This window comes from Saimiri boliviensis, chromosome 3 (genome assembly GCF_048565385.1).
Source record: "Saimiri boliviensis isolate mSaiBol1 chromosome 3, mSaiBol1.pri, whole genome shotgun sequence".
Taxonomy (NCBI): Eukaryota; Metazoa; Chordata; class Mammalia; order Primates; family Cebidae; genus Saimiri; species Saimiri boliviensis.
Window position 1 is genome coordinate 165987606 of NC_133451.1, and position 15534 is coordinate 166003139.

A 15534-nucleotide genomic window follows, 5' to 3' on the forward strand; every position below is an offset into this window, starting at 1 on the left:
TCTTATATCTCTCTTAAACCCACTCCTCATTCCCCTTTCTCTTTTTACTGCCAGTTTAGACTTTCATCTACTACTGCACGGTCTATTTCAACAGTCTCCTCAAGCATCTTTCTTTCCTATCTTTCATGCTACCATCAACTCTCTTTCTAAAACATATTCTGAAGTATCACCCTGTTTCTTAACCTCTAATGGCTTCTCACTGCCTAAAAGGTCGGAACCCAATTCTTCAGCATATGATGAGTCCCTCTATAATCGGGTCCTATTTTATCAACATTACCTCTAGCCTATTTCTAGCTCCATCCACTTTGTACGATCAATTAAATGTTCACTTATACCCTATGCTTCAGCCACAGCAAATCAAACTATGATCTAGAAGCATATTGATGCTTCTGTGCCACTGAATACCATGCTGCTACCTCCAAGAATATTCCTATTCATTTTTCAGAATCTTCACCAAATAACATTTCCCATGTCAAGCCTTTTCTGATTTCTCATACAAGACAGAATTTATTGTTTCCTCCTCTTTATATAAAGCTCCATTATAGGATTTATTATCCTGGACTCATTTATTTGTCTACACATAAGACCTTGTTGAATTCATGCCTGCTCCCCTCAATCACCCAGCAATCTCTGACAAAGGTGTACTCTAAAACGTAGGCTTAATATATTTGCAGAATACTGGGTTAAGTGAACATACCGTATTTATTTGGTTCATAATTATGAAAGTTTTTACTCAGTATTCTGAATTCTTCAGAACGTTCTATTTGCATTTAATTTTAAATATTCAAATCACAATGTAAAGTAAATGAGTGATTTGCCCATAGTTGTACAGCTGTTTTTAAAACCAGCAATACACATGCAAACAATTCAAGGTTTTCTGACATCAAGTAAACATTTTTAAACATTCATCCCGTTTTAGTGTTTTAAGCACTTAAAATTAGAAAAAAACAAAACTGTAACAATTCGTTGAGAAGAAGTAAAGAAAAGAAGTTAACTTTTATTGATTTAATTAGGTATATTTGGCCCTTGGGGGATAGGTCTATTTATCTAGAAATCATATTCCTAACATTGATTACTTGGACTGAGACAGTACCATAGGCTGGACATTCCTCTCCTTTAAACCCAACTTATCACTGAAAAGCTTAACATTAATTGACTTAATATTTAAACACTATTAAAACAGAGGCCATTATTTAATTTTGGAAAACAATATTTTAATTTAAAAACTATAAAATTGAGTACCAGATATATTTATTAAAGTCGTGTCCATTTTGCTTGCAGACTTGCTTACAGACTGATTTTCAAAAAATGAGGCACCTCCTGAACGCCTGATCCGTGACAAACTCACTTTTACAAACTCAAGGTTTATACTGAGTGAATCTTTTCGACCAGTGACTGAAGTGGGCTCCTCATCCACATTCCCTTTAAAACAAACAAACACAAATCCCCACATTTATATATATATATGAATGCACACAGCTTTCTAGTTAAGTGAAAATTATCTAATACACTGTAATAGGGCATGAATTAAAATCACTTGAGGTAAAAACTTAAGCAGAATGATCTAATGAGTATTAGCATTCCTAACAACAATTTAAGAGGTTCAAACCCATAAACATAATTGGTGATTTTTACAACCCTTCTCCAACAATAGAAGCTAGAATTGACATGGAATATATATTTTCATCATTTGTTTAAATATAAGTCAAGAGATAGTTACTAATAATAAGCTCTTATGCATTTTAGTGGTTTGTCTCACTTCAAAGTGCCAATGAAATTTAATTTCACTAAATGACTGACTTAATAGTCTCTTTTTAAGTTAACAAATGTGACCTATTCAATTTAAAATTTTACTTTTTATACAATTTTTTATACAAATGGACAGTGATTTATTAAGACATTTAAACATTTCAATAAGATAGGTAATCTGATATTCCATAATCTGAATATTGGAGATTGCTGTGCTATGTATATTGCTTAGAAAATATTCTCAATATTAGAATTCTTGTATAATTATTGTATATGTCTACATATTATGTAAAGCTGAGATAGGTATTATCAAAGAGGAAAAATATAAAAAGTATCCAATCTTGTCTATGTCCCTTATGATTTATGAAAAGAAAGCTTGAAAAGATGCTACAGATCTGAAAAAGAATAAACACGCAAAGTATACCTAATCCTCCTGATCCAGCTGTAAGGCCAGAAACAGCAGTTTTTTGTTTCCCTGCTCCATATGGATGAAATACATAAAGGGAAAAGTCAGACATGCATGCAGTGAAGCTCAGGCCAGATGAACTGCTGCTGGAAGTGGTCAGATCTGACTGACTACTACTGTGTCGACTTCGGCCAAGAGGGCTGCCTAATCCCGATGAACCTACAGTGAACACAAGAAATTCAAAGTATGAATAAAGCCATGAGAAAAAAAGGTCAGTCAATAATATGTTCTTAAAAACCAAACATGACCTCAGAATAAAATGTAAACACTCAAACATTAACAGATCAATATATTTTAATCCTTAAAACTAAAATAAGGACTTAGAGGTATTTTCCAATTAATTTACACAAGGGCTGAAAACTCTGTTTATCCTTAAAACAGTTACTTATATATATGTTTGGCCTACTGCATGGTTTCCTATTTCTTTTCTCCTTCACTACTAGAAGCAGGCAGTGGAAGAGGCCCATAATAGTTGGACTCAAGCAAAGGGGGAGGAGAACATACTGTAAAAAATCCGTATCATATACTTGGGAGTTGACACTTCAGTAAGTACAGTGGAAACAGAACAAGGTATGCACATGCAGAAAGTTAAAAAAAAAAAAAAAATCTCTGTTAGCCAAGTGTCCTTGTAGGTAACATTTACTAGGGAGGACATGTAAATTCCAAAAACATAAAAAATACGAGACCATTTGAACAGATTATTAAATGATTTTGTTGGTGATTCCAAAATGTATGTCCAGACCAGACTTCTTTTGGATTTATATATTACAACTGCCTACTTGACCTCCTATTCAAATGGGTCACAGGCATTTAAACTGAACTGCACTCTTGATCTTTTTCCTTGAATTTGTTTTTCTTCTGGTGTTCCCGATTACTAGTAAGGGATACTTCCATGTAAATAGCTCAGCCAAAACCTGTCATCCTTCCTCCTCCTATCTGTCATGCAATTTATCATTCATAATTTCTATATCTCAGGATCTCAGGTAAATAAACTCTGTCCATTTCCTTCCACTGCTGCCATCCTAGCTTAAGCAATCGTTAACTCTGTCTGGACTACAGAAATGTCTCTCCTTGCCTTGTCCTACTCGAATCAACTGCTACACTGCAGCTGGACTGGTATTCTAAAAGTATATACATGAATCATATCCACTCCCTTGCTAACCTTTCAGTGGCTTTCCCACACGAGTTTCTCTCTAAACCTTTCTTATGCAAGTCTCCATGCTTATAATGGCTTTTTTTTCTTCCTTTTTGTTATTCTGAGTTGCCAAACTGTTTCTTCTTGTTGAATTTTGTATTCTCTCCCGGTGTTCCTTCCCTGAACTCTCTGTTTAGCTAACTCATACTCACTTCATGCTTCCATTTAAAATAAGCTTGTTTGCTGGGCTATTATTTGCTCCTCCACATTCAGTTTAGGTTCTACATTAGTAAGTATGGACCATATCTATTAGCTAAGTTCACTATTCTTTTTTTTGAGACGGAGTTTCACTCTTGTTACCCAGGCTGGAGTGCAATGGCGCAATCTCGGCTCACCACAACCTCCGCCTTCTGGGTTCAGGCAATTCTCCTGCCTCAGCCTCCTGAGTAGCTGGGATTACAGGCACATGCCACCATGCCCAGCTAATTTTTTTTGTATTTTTAGTGAGACGGGGTTTTACTATGTTGACCAGGATGGTCTCGATCTCTTGACCTCGTGATCCACCCGCCTCGGCCTCCCAAAGTGCTGGGATTACAGGTGTGAGCCACCGCACCCAGCCCTAAGTTCACTATTCTTATCCCCTAGCACTGACCCAGACTACAAAGATCCTTTGAAAGAATGGATATTGTCACAGCCTGTATATTCTCATCATCATTCCTTGAATATTCTATAATGATAAAATGAGGATTGCTATTCATTTCTGTTGTTTTCTAAAGAATGATAAAAGTTGGGCATAAAAAAGGTTCACATTTCATATTCCTTTCACTACTTATTCCTAGCATGGTGCACAATACTGCTATAATAAATTAAGTTCTAATAATTTAGGACATTATGACAAGTTTGTCATTAAGAAAAACATTAACATTCCAAAAGAGAAATGAACATGGACATATATTTACCATTCCCAACAAATAGCTAATAAGTAATAGAGTATAGATTAAAATAATAAAATCCAATTTTAAAGGCCGGGCACGGTGGCTCAAGCCTGTAATCCCAGCACTTTGGGAGGCCGGGGCGGGTGGATCACAAGATCAAGAGATCAAGACCATCCTGGTCAACATGGTGAAACCCCGTCTCTACTAAAAATACAAAAAATTAGCTGGGCATGGTGGCACGTGCCTGTAATCCCAGCTACTCAGAGGCTGAGGCAGGAGAACTGCTTGAACCCAGGAGGCGGAGGTTGTGGTGAGCCGAGATCGCGCCATTGCACTCCAGCCTGGGTAACAAGAGCGAAACTCCGTCTCAAAAAACAAACAAACAAAAAAAAATCCAATTTTAAACCATCCCATTGACAATGACTAAAATTAAAAACAGTATTGGGAAGAACACAATGGACTGGTGTCCATATACACTGTGGTGAGAGTGTAGAAATCTTAGTCTTACCAGAAGGCAAATGTATCAAAACACTTTCAGAATGTTCATACTTCCTAACCTAGAAATTTCTACTTTTAAGAATTTCTCTTAAGAATATGTATTTGTTTAAAAATATTTACATACAAAGATGTTGATTTTAGTATTATTTTAAAAGCAAAATAACCCAGGAATCTCAAGTATATGATCAAAATGATGGAATATCATATAGCCACTAATTTTAGAGATGAATATTTAATAATATAGGAAAATAACTATGATATTTTAAATTTTAAAAAGTTACATAGCAGAAGAGGCCATATTTCAATTTTTGCTTTGGAAAAAGATTATATCACTATAGAAATGCTGTAGTGTTACCAGAGATAACAATGGTTATCTCTATGATAGATCGAGATAATTCTTACTTTCAGTACATCTTTAGTGTACTATTTTCTATAATGAATAGTGGGTTTAACTTTTATAATCAGAAACCAGCACTACCACTATAATATTTTGTTGACAACACCACTCCAACAGCAATATTTTGGAACTTAGTAGTAGATAATGGGTGACCAGATTAGCAAAATCTTTCTATCAACCTTTTTGTTTGTGAAAACTTTCAACAGAGCAAAACAAATGACATTCCTATAACCATTTCCCCACTAATACAAGTAAATACTGGAAGAATTTTGGGATGCTTTCTCACAAGCCAGTCTGTAATGATTTTTCCAACTGATATTTGATGAAATTATTAGAATAAAGATTTCACTCTAAGATGACTCTTAAAACATAGCACTCAAAACCTATGCTGTATTTCCTTACAAATCAGAAAAGTATTTTCCCCTCCACTGTTTTCTCTCAAAAATAGAATTTAGGATTTTATTTTTTTATCCCTCTTAATGCAAGCCTTCTCAACCTTGATATTATTGACATTTTCAACTGGATAATTCTTTGGCAGTGGAGGGGGTTGTCATATATACTATAGAATGTTTAGTAGCATCTCTGGCTTCCATAGTAGCTGCCAGCTGTACCCTCTCAGTAATAACTATAAAAATTGTCTGTCAAAATTGCCAGCAAGATAGCTCCTGGTTAAGAACCACTATTTTAATGATATTCCAGTTTTCTTATCAGTTTTCATTCAGTCTAGTCTCTTTTTTAGAGGTATTCAATAAAAATATTTACCATTTGCATGTGTGATCTCTATTCAATTTTTAGGGCAGAAATGGTACCCAGCATTAACATAGTGAGGAATACCTATAATCTCAGGAAGTCAATGGTACCCAGCATTAACATAGTGAGGAATACCTATAATCTCAGGAAGTCAATTATGTTTTAAAAACTTATGAAACACATAGAAAACCAAATTTGCCATTTAAAAATACATATGCTACTGCTACTTGATACAGTTTTCAGTCAGTATAAGAAAAAAATTCCTGTAAGGTAACACTATGTTTCTTATTTTCTATTTGCAACACTGATTACTCTTTAATGTCAAACAGAGCTTAATATAAAAAAATTCAAAAACACTTGAATGTGTGGATTATTATACAGTATTTATGTCATAGTGCTTTAGTGTGTACATTCAAGCCAAATTTAAAATGCTGTTTCATTGCCATTCAGCTAAAAAAAAAAAGGGTACTCAAGTTCAGGTAACACATGAAATATACTCAACACATTGGTCTACTATAGATTTTTTCTATAAATAATCCTCAAATATTCCCCTTTTCCAAATGTGTTTTAAAATATATATATTAATTACTATTAAAATATTGATTTAAAAATAGTATTTGGTTTTGTACTAGAGGAATAAAAGACCATTATCTATACCTGGTATTCCAGTTTTGCTAGCAGAAGTCTTTGTTCCACTCTGAGTAGCATTACCTCCAGGGGATAAAGTCTCTGCAGGATACGTAGTCCCTAAAGTCTCCAGTTCTCCTCGGTTTGAAGAAAACACCAAGTCCAGGGATGGCAGCTTTAGCATGCATTCTACTCTTGATACTGGTAAACAGCTAAACTTGATCTGTGAGGGCTAAAAATAACAGAAAGCAAAAGATTTCTAGGAATTGGATAAAAGAAAAGTTTTAAATGGAAATAATATTGAAATATTCAAATAAACTTAAGAAAAACATTAAAAAAAACAGAAAGAAATGAAGTATATCACCTGAACTCATACTTGAACCACAGTATCTACAGGGAAGTTAAAAAACTGAATTTCAAAGCTTACATTTAATTTTCATTTCAGTCTACATATATTGATCATGTTTACTCATTTGATACTTAAGATTTTGTGTTTATTGTCCTAGCTTTTTTAAACAGAAGCATGATATAAAAATCAAAATGTATAAACAAAATGCTACCATTTTTAAGAAGCTAAGTATTTGAGGAGCCATCTCTGGGCAATATGACAGTTGATCCTTGAACACCACAGGTTTGAACTGTGCTAGTCCAATTAATATATCAAGTTTTTCAGCCAAACATGGATCGAAAATACAGTATTCTGTATCCACATATACAGAGGACTGTTTCTTTTCTTTTTTAGTAATTCCTCAGGGCTGACTGCAGGACTTGAGTATGTGCGGATTTTGGTATACATGGTGGGGAGGGCAGGGGTAGTCCTAAAGCCAATCTCCTAAGTATACAAGGGACTCACTCTGTTGCCTAGGCTGGACTGCAGTGGTACAATTATGGCTCATTGCAGCTTTTGACCTACCAGTCTCAAGCAATCTTCTCATCCCCGCCTCTCAAGTAGCTAGGACCACAGACGCGGACCACCATGCCTGGTTAGGTTTTTTTTTTTTTTTTTTTTTTTTTTTTTTTTTTGTGGCAGAGATGGGGTCTCCATATGTTGCCCAGGCTGGGCTAAAACTCCTGGGCTCAAGTGGTGTACCTGCCTCAGCCTCCCAAAGTGCTGCTTACAGGTGTGAGCCACTGCACCCAGCCCAAAGGTTTTATAACCCTCAAGCCCTCATTCATTGTGTTTCCATCAGACCTTTGAAAAAACTAGCTAAAAATTCTAGAATGTAAGACTGAAGCTCTTTTGGCCACATTACTATTATGGAAAATATTTGGAACAGATGACCATTAGTGTTTCTTTTACTCTTAAGATTGATGATCAGATTTTAATTGAGGATCAACTGAACCCTGAAGTTTTGATACAAGTAGTTTTCAATATCAAAACTTGATAAACATATTTAATTAAATGCTAACATATACTCCCAAAGGCCTACTGGTAGCATTGAATTTTAGAATAAAATGTTAAATAAAAACTAGGTAACTCTTAGAAAAAGTTTTAACAAAGGTACTACTGTGACTTTATATCTCAATTACACTTTATATCTGCCTAGAAGAACTATAATGACAAGAAATTAAGGTCTCAAAATAAAGGCATAAAATATTTAAAAAAGGGTATCAACTTATCAATTTGTTTGCCACAGAAATATGAGATTCAATTTTTGAAAACCCAAAGATCTATGACACTTTTTAGTAGAAAAGTGAATATAGATGATCTCCAATTTAGGATTTTTCTACTTGATGATGGTGTGAAAATGATACACATTCAGTAGAAACTGTACTTTGAGTACCACATAACCATTCTGCATTTCGTTTTCAGTACAACATTCAATAAATTAATGAGATACTCAACATTTTATTATAAAAAAGGCTTGTGTTAGATGATTTTACCCAACTGAAGGCTAATGTGTTCTGAGCACATTTAAGGTAAGCTAGTCTAAGGAAAGCTTACCTTAAATAATGTTTGGTAAGTTAGGTGTATTAAATCCATTATGGACTTAAGCTATTTAGTTTATGATGGGTTACTTAGAACATAATGGCTTTGTAACTTGAGCGACTGTATACACTTAAAATGTTACATATACTACAGATGTTCAGGTAACCTCCAATCCATCATAAACATACTAATGGTTCATGAACCTGAGATTAAGAAAACTTTTAAATAGTAATAATTTGAAATGTTAAATAAACTTAAGGAAAACATTTTTCTTTAAAACAAAAAGAAAAAAAATGAAGTCTATCACCTGAACTCGTACATAAACCACAACATCTACAGGGAAGGAAGAATAAGCAGATGTTGAAGATGACACTAGTGACGTTGTTGACTCTTCCATAGGATCTGGTATTTCAAAATGTCCCATATCTTCATCTTGTGAGCTGACAGCTGTTTAAAATATTTGGTTAAGTTTTATTATTAGGTCAAAGGCAAACTATTTATTAAAAGATCCTTATTGTTTATGTGAGAAGAGAGGTATGAACACCCAGAAATATCTGCTTCTGTAGCCCTTCATTCTGTACTTCTTTCCCTGTTCACACCTCTTGCTCATTCCCCCAAACTCGAATTTTCCTACTGCTATACCAAACACTTTACCAAGATACTAGTGATTATACCCTTGCCCTCAAGGAGATTCCAGTCCCAGAGACAAACTAAGGATGCAGAACCTAACGATGTAGAACCTAACGATGTAGAACCTAAGGATGTTAATTTTGTCCTTAACTAGCTGTGGCCATGAGAATGTTAGGTAACCTCACCAGGACTTAGTTTCTTCATTTGTAAATGACAATTAGATGATCTCTCAGTTCTTTTACAATTTATAATTCTTTACTATTTATAATTGCACATATGTAATAATGTATAGCAGCATTAAGAAAACCTTATATACAAGATCCCAAAATATAAGTGATGGGGAGGTATATAAGAAGGATGCTTACCTGTATAATTCCTTTCAATTGGTGTAATTGGGATAGTTTCCAGAGCTTTTTCCAGAAAGTCTAATAGGCAGGGACTGATAACCATTTCTTCTGGCAATGACTGAAGTGCTACCCAGGCATATAACTTGGCTGTTTTTACTCCTCCGCTTCCTTTTCCTTTTGCTAGAACATTTATAACTTCCATTTAATGGATTTTATAAAAAGTTTCAATTTAACATAAGACAACTTTGTGAGAAATTTGAATTAAAGTTTAATTAGGTAAAGCACCTTATATTTAAGGCCTTACAAGAAATAAAAATAGCAGGTTGAAAAGAATTATACATTAGAATACAAAGGTGATTAATAACATATAATAAGATGGTTATTCCTACTTGCTCCATGTCACAAGTTTTGGTCCACTTTTTCAGCTTTATTTTTTGCTTAACCTCTCATTAGCATTAGTCCTGTCCATTTAAGAAGATATAGAGAACAGGCTTTCCTATGTTTAGCTTGTACATATTTATAATGCTTCCCTATATGGGATGCCATTTGTCTTTCCTTCTACCTAACTAAATATTTCTGCTTCAGGAGAATGAGTAAAACATCTTAGCTAGCTTTGGCTAAGGTTTCCAACTCTTAACATTTATTAGTTGTGCAAATCTAGGAAAGACATTCAACTTCTATAAGCCTTAACTCATTTATAAAATGGATTAATATCTGCCATCCACTTATTGGACATAGACATGCCTTGTTAACTGAAAGGTGGTATTAGGCATTATCAGCATGATTACTGTTTTAAAAGGTTTATATATCAAGTTCTGTCTCCTAAATAAAACCTTTTCAAATAATTCTTGTCTAGTCTGATACTCCTTTTTTTGGAAATCCTGCCATGTATGTACGGTATCATTAATGTGCTATGGTAGCACAAGATTCCAAGATGATGTTCAAGGATCCTTGCTTCCTAGTATTCATGCCCTTATGTAGTTTCTTCCCATACTGACCTGTGTGATGAGTAAAAGCTGTGGCAGTGATGGCATGTGACTTCAAAGGCTAAGCCATAAAATATATTGCAGCTTCATCCATGGTATCTTTTGGATCATTTCTTTTGAGGGAAGTCAACTGCCATATCGTGAGAACACTCAAGAGGCCCAGTAGAGAAGCCCACATGGGAAGAAACTGAAGTACCAGTTACTGAGTCATATGACTGGGATATGTTAGAGGCAGATTTTTCATCCCTAGTCAAGTATTCAGATGTCTCTAGCCCTAGCCAATGTCATGACTGCAATCTTGTAAAAGAACATGAGTTAGATCCACTGAGCCAAACTGTGCCTGCATTTCTGATCAACAGAACCTGTGTTTGAGGTTATAAGCACTAAATTCTGGGTAATCTGTTATACAACAGAGAAGTAATAAATGTGGTTAAGCCAAATGTACTACTCTCTTTTAAATGTGTTAAGGTTGATATTTGCATTTGATCATAAGCCCCCAAATTTGAATGAAAACTCTTCTTTTGTTACATAAAACTCTTTTTTTTTTTTTAAATGCCTAGACCTAAAGATTTAAGTAATTAACCTATTTGGTATACTCTAATGTCAATTTCAAAAGCAGCCAAAAATAGTTGGCCCACACTTCCATATACAAATTTTGTATAGTCATTATTGACAAGTCTGTGTCCTTTTTTTTTCTTAAACGTGTGCATTTGAAAGTCTCAAAAGAGCAAGTAGGTAATAACTAAAAATTTTAAAAATGACAAAAAATAGAGTATATACTCCTTAAATACCTGTGGGAATAGGTGGGGGCTGGGGAGGAAGTAAGGTGTTAGTCTTGCTCTGGACAGTGCAAGGTAAAGGAGGAGAAGGAGGAGATGTTGCACTATCTTTCATACCATACAGCTTGGACTCTTTGGAGAGTGTTCTTGGCAAGGAAGATCCTCTGGAGGCATTAGGTGATTCAGTCTTTAGTGTCTTGGAATTGTAATGCAACTGTATTGAAACAAAATTATAAAGATAAAGAAAATCAAGAAGTATAGAAAAATGTGGTAGAAAGAACACTGGAAGTCAGAAGACTTTTAACTTTTAAAAGTTAACTTTGTGATCCTGGCAAGTTTCTTTGCTTTTATTCATTTTTAAAAATAAAAAGGTCATTTCAGATAATCTTTAATGTCATTTCCAATGGAATACTCTACGATTCTGTAATTCTAGAATCTAAAAAATGGCTGTTTAATGAAGTTGCACTAGGCAAGGTTTAGGAAGTTTGTTATGAATATTAATTCATTAAAAAACCAAACTTCTTTCCATCAAACTTTCATGGAAAATGCTATATAAATGAAATAGGAACCTGCAGTTTTGATGTTCTTCTGTCCAGAAGAATATGGGTATATTACACAAAAGAGTCACTAAGTCTCATCTTAATATAATGAGAAAAAGATGAACATATATGATAGAAAATAAACATTGCTACCAATAATCTAATTCCTTACCCTAGACAATTAGGTTTTTACCTTTACATCAACTCCAGGAATGTAAAATACTGTTGTTTCTAAGTCACTAGGCTTTGTCTGCAGAGATGATGGCACTTTCTTTCCGGTCATTAAATGGGTGGTAGAAGCATAATTAGTTTGAAACTTCTTCTTTTTTGAAGGTGAATCTTGATCTAAGCTCCTAGAACTTCGATCATAACTCCTGTGAACAGAAAAATGTTCTTATCTTTTTAAGAAAGGACACTTTTTGTTTGTTTAAAATCAAACTTTTATCATTACACTAAATGGAATGTAATCCTTCATTAAGGAAGTTGAAAAAAGTAAAGTTCAACAACATCTCTAGCTAGACTGGTTAAATGCCTTGCATGAGTGATGTAAATGTTGTATGTTCCTTAACTATACAGGGCAGTCACCTTTATTCTTTCCTAGGGCCATGACTTTGACTTGAACGTATTTGGTTGAACCAAATGAAACTGCCCTTTATATAGGTAAAAATACAGCTAAATATTAGCAATTTATTATGGATTATTATGGTTCAATCAAAAATAATAGTAATTCTTTTTATCATCACTACATTTATAAGAGATTTTAATTGTTTATAGTACCTTTTTATTTTCTCTTATTTTATAAAAGCCTCAGACAATTGAAAAAATATTTTATTATGGAAATTTTTTAACATATAAAAAAGTAATAAGAATAGTATCATTAATGATCTTCCATGTTCCCATTACCAGGTTTCAGTTAGCATCAACATTCTTTTTAGATCTACATCTCCACCCATCCACTCAATTATAACTATTTTTTTACAGTTCATGTAGATTAGAAAAGAAAAACAAAATTTAAAGAAAAAAATATAATGTTAATCCTCTTTATATCATCATTTAGTGATGTAAACAAATAGTAAAGCTGCAGTTATATCCTGAACGCAGTTTCAGTCTACTGAAGTCTGTGTAACTATCTGCCAGTCTTTCTTATTTCTTTATGAACTCACCAAAACTCTCAATAACCAAGGTATTTCTGAGCATTTTGTTGTTCTTTAAAACTGAAATATGCACAGTGCAGGGAGAGACACTGACAAATTCATGTGTGTTAAAAGAATTCCAAAGATACAATTATTTTAATTAAAAAATATGCTACGCTGTCAATCAGACATCGATTTCTAGTTGCCAGAAAATACTATACAGTTGTTTATAAGAAACTGTGTAAGAAATAACCACTTGACCATTATAACTATAATTACATTTACACTTCAAATCTGCATTTTGGAATGGAGAAGTTTGTTATAATTCAGTGAAATATGAATAGTATTTCTAATAAAGTTACATGTATCCTTTTTCAATCGATTTCTTACCTTCTCAAACTTATATCATCATGTTCTTGTAGAAGGGTGGTTGGGTGGAGTACACATTTTCCACTATCAATTTCAACCCGTATATCAAGTTCAAAGTCAATATTTCTCTCTGTAGCTGTGCCACTAAGACTTCTATTGACTGGTGTTGTTGGCCAGCGTTCTGTAAATAGCTGATGAACAGCAGCAAAGCCTGTTGCTTTTTTACGAGATGTATGTCTACAGAAAGAACAATTGATCATTACGTTATAGTAAAATGACAGTTCCTTGTAATAAACTACTTTCTAACCTGTTAAGTGAGCAATAGTCTGTAAATAAATTTTACTATTTTATAAATTCACATGAGGGAGTTTAATGGAGTCACATTCTATTCAGCTACTATGTACTGAATAACTATTATATGCCAGGCTATGTGCTAGGTGATGAGGACACAGATGTAATCAACACTTTTAAGGAGTCTGATTATCAGTATATAAACTATACCATGTATGTTGGAAAAGATTTCATTTTCCAGCACATATGGTATAGTTTATATAAACTATATAACCAGTATATAAACCATATATACTATATAGTATATATTATAAACTATATAAACTATATATATATATACACACACACACACACATATATGGTATAGTTTATATAAACTATATGAGTATATAAACTATACCATGTATGTTGGAAAAGATTTCATTTTCCAGCATATATGGTATAGTTTATATACTGAAGAATTGAATATACAAAAGAATTGAAATTGGGATCTCAAAGAGATATTAGCACTCCCATGTTTACTGCAGCATTTTCACAATAGCCAAGATGTAGAAACAACCTAAAATATCCATTGACAGATAAATGAATTAACAAATGTGGTGCATACATACAATGGAATATTATCAGCCTTAAAAAAAAAGAAGGAAATGCTGTACTATGTGACATTATATATGAACTTGAGGACATTATGCTACATGAAATAAGCCATGAAAGAAGGACAAATACTGCGTGATTCCACTTACATGAATTATCTAAAATTACCCAACTTACAGAAGTAAAGAATAGAACGGTAGTTGCCAGGGGCTAAGGGTCAGGGAGAGGTTGGGAGTTGCTAAGCAATCATATAAAGTTTCAGTTATGCAAGATTAGAAGTTCTAGAGATTGTGCCTGCAACTAAACGATATTGTATTGCACACACAAAAAGGTGTTAAGAGAGTAGATCTCATGCTAAGTGATCTTACCAAAATAAAGTATGTAAAGAACTTATCAAATTGTACATCTGGAAAATATGGTTACATTAATGTAAATTATATCTCAATAAAAAATAAAAATATTTTTTAAAAAGGTAACGTAAAACAAAAAAGTAAAGAGATACAGATCATCTGTCCAGGAAGGCAAATGTGCAACTTACAGGATTACTATTAAGACAAAAGAGGGTAGAATTAATCCACACAACTATAAAGTAATATTTCCTATAATCAAATTTATATTATGTTTTAAGAAATACCAAAATACCTAGAAAATTGTTAGAAAAGACTCAAACCTGGACTACCATGAAATTAAATACAATGAAAAGATTCTAAAAATTTCTAGGTAAAAACAGATATAAAATACCAAAAAAATTCCAAGTCACATTCACAGAACTGAAAAAGATAACCAGCTGAATGCTGGAAGATAATAGAGCAGTTTATCTTACCTAGGAGAAGAAATAAATATTAGACTAGAATTCTGTTCCCAACCCAATAATAAATGCAACAGTAAAGCTACTTTAGAATACACAAAAAATGAAGTAGATCTGCAATAACAACTTTTCATAGAAAGTTATTTGAGAACGTACTCCAGAAAAATGAGGGAATAAAACCAAATATGCTTAGCTTATGGGATTCAGGAGTCAGTAGCTTCAGTCTAGGAAAGGGAAGAAAGAATCCCTAAAGCTCAATTTATTATCATTATTAGAAACTCTTACTCTTATTGTCACAGCCTCACTTGAGGCTGGTTTAAAAAGAGCAGTTTCAAAGATCCTTGCAGCTCCTCTTGAGGGCACATTCATAGCAAAGTTTCACATACATCATTTATTTCATTAACACCATTTCATCTTATTTCTTTCTCCTAAGAATTTGCTGAAGTCTTTCATCCATTGCTAACCACTTCCCTTTATTACTTTTCTAACTAGCCTACACTATTACAGATCTCCTTGCTGCAATCTTTAATGCCATGGGAATACAGCTCTCTCCTTCAATTTACTCATAACC

The 15534-nt window shown here is 33.6% G+C and overlaps 1 protein-coding gene across 10 annotated transcripts in view; it reads right to left on the reverse strand.

Moving 5' to 3' along the window:
* BLTP1 (bridge-like lipid transfer protein family member 1) overlaps window positions 1-15534 on the reverse strand; it is a 217450-nt gene that overhangs the window by 16724 nt on the left and 185192 nt on the right. For 9 of the 10 annotated variants that reach the window (XM_039479082.2, XM_074396938.1, XM_074396937.1 and 6 more), the window contains 8 exons: window positions 13292-13507; window positions 11962-12142; window positions 11242-11443; window positions 9483-9644; window positions 8795-8934; window positions 6588-6789; window positions 2174-2374; window positions 1243-1422 (listed from right to left, as the gene is read on the reverse strand). In XM_039479082.2, the coding sequence (XP_039335016.2) occupies window positions 1243-1422; window positions 2174-2374; window positions 6588-6789; window positions 8795-8934; window positions 9483-9644; window positions 11242-11443; window positions 11962-12142; window positions 13292-13507 (1484 nt within the window). The remainder of the gene's footprint in view (window positions 1-1242; window positions 1423-2173; window positions 2375-6587; window positions 6790-8794; window positions 8935-9482; window positions 9645-11241; window positions 11444-11961; window positions 12143-13291; window positions 13508-15534) is intronic. The other variant, XM_074396941.1, reaches the window with a different exon arrangement.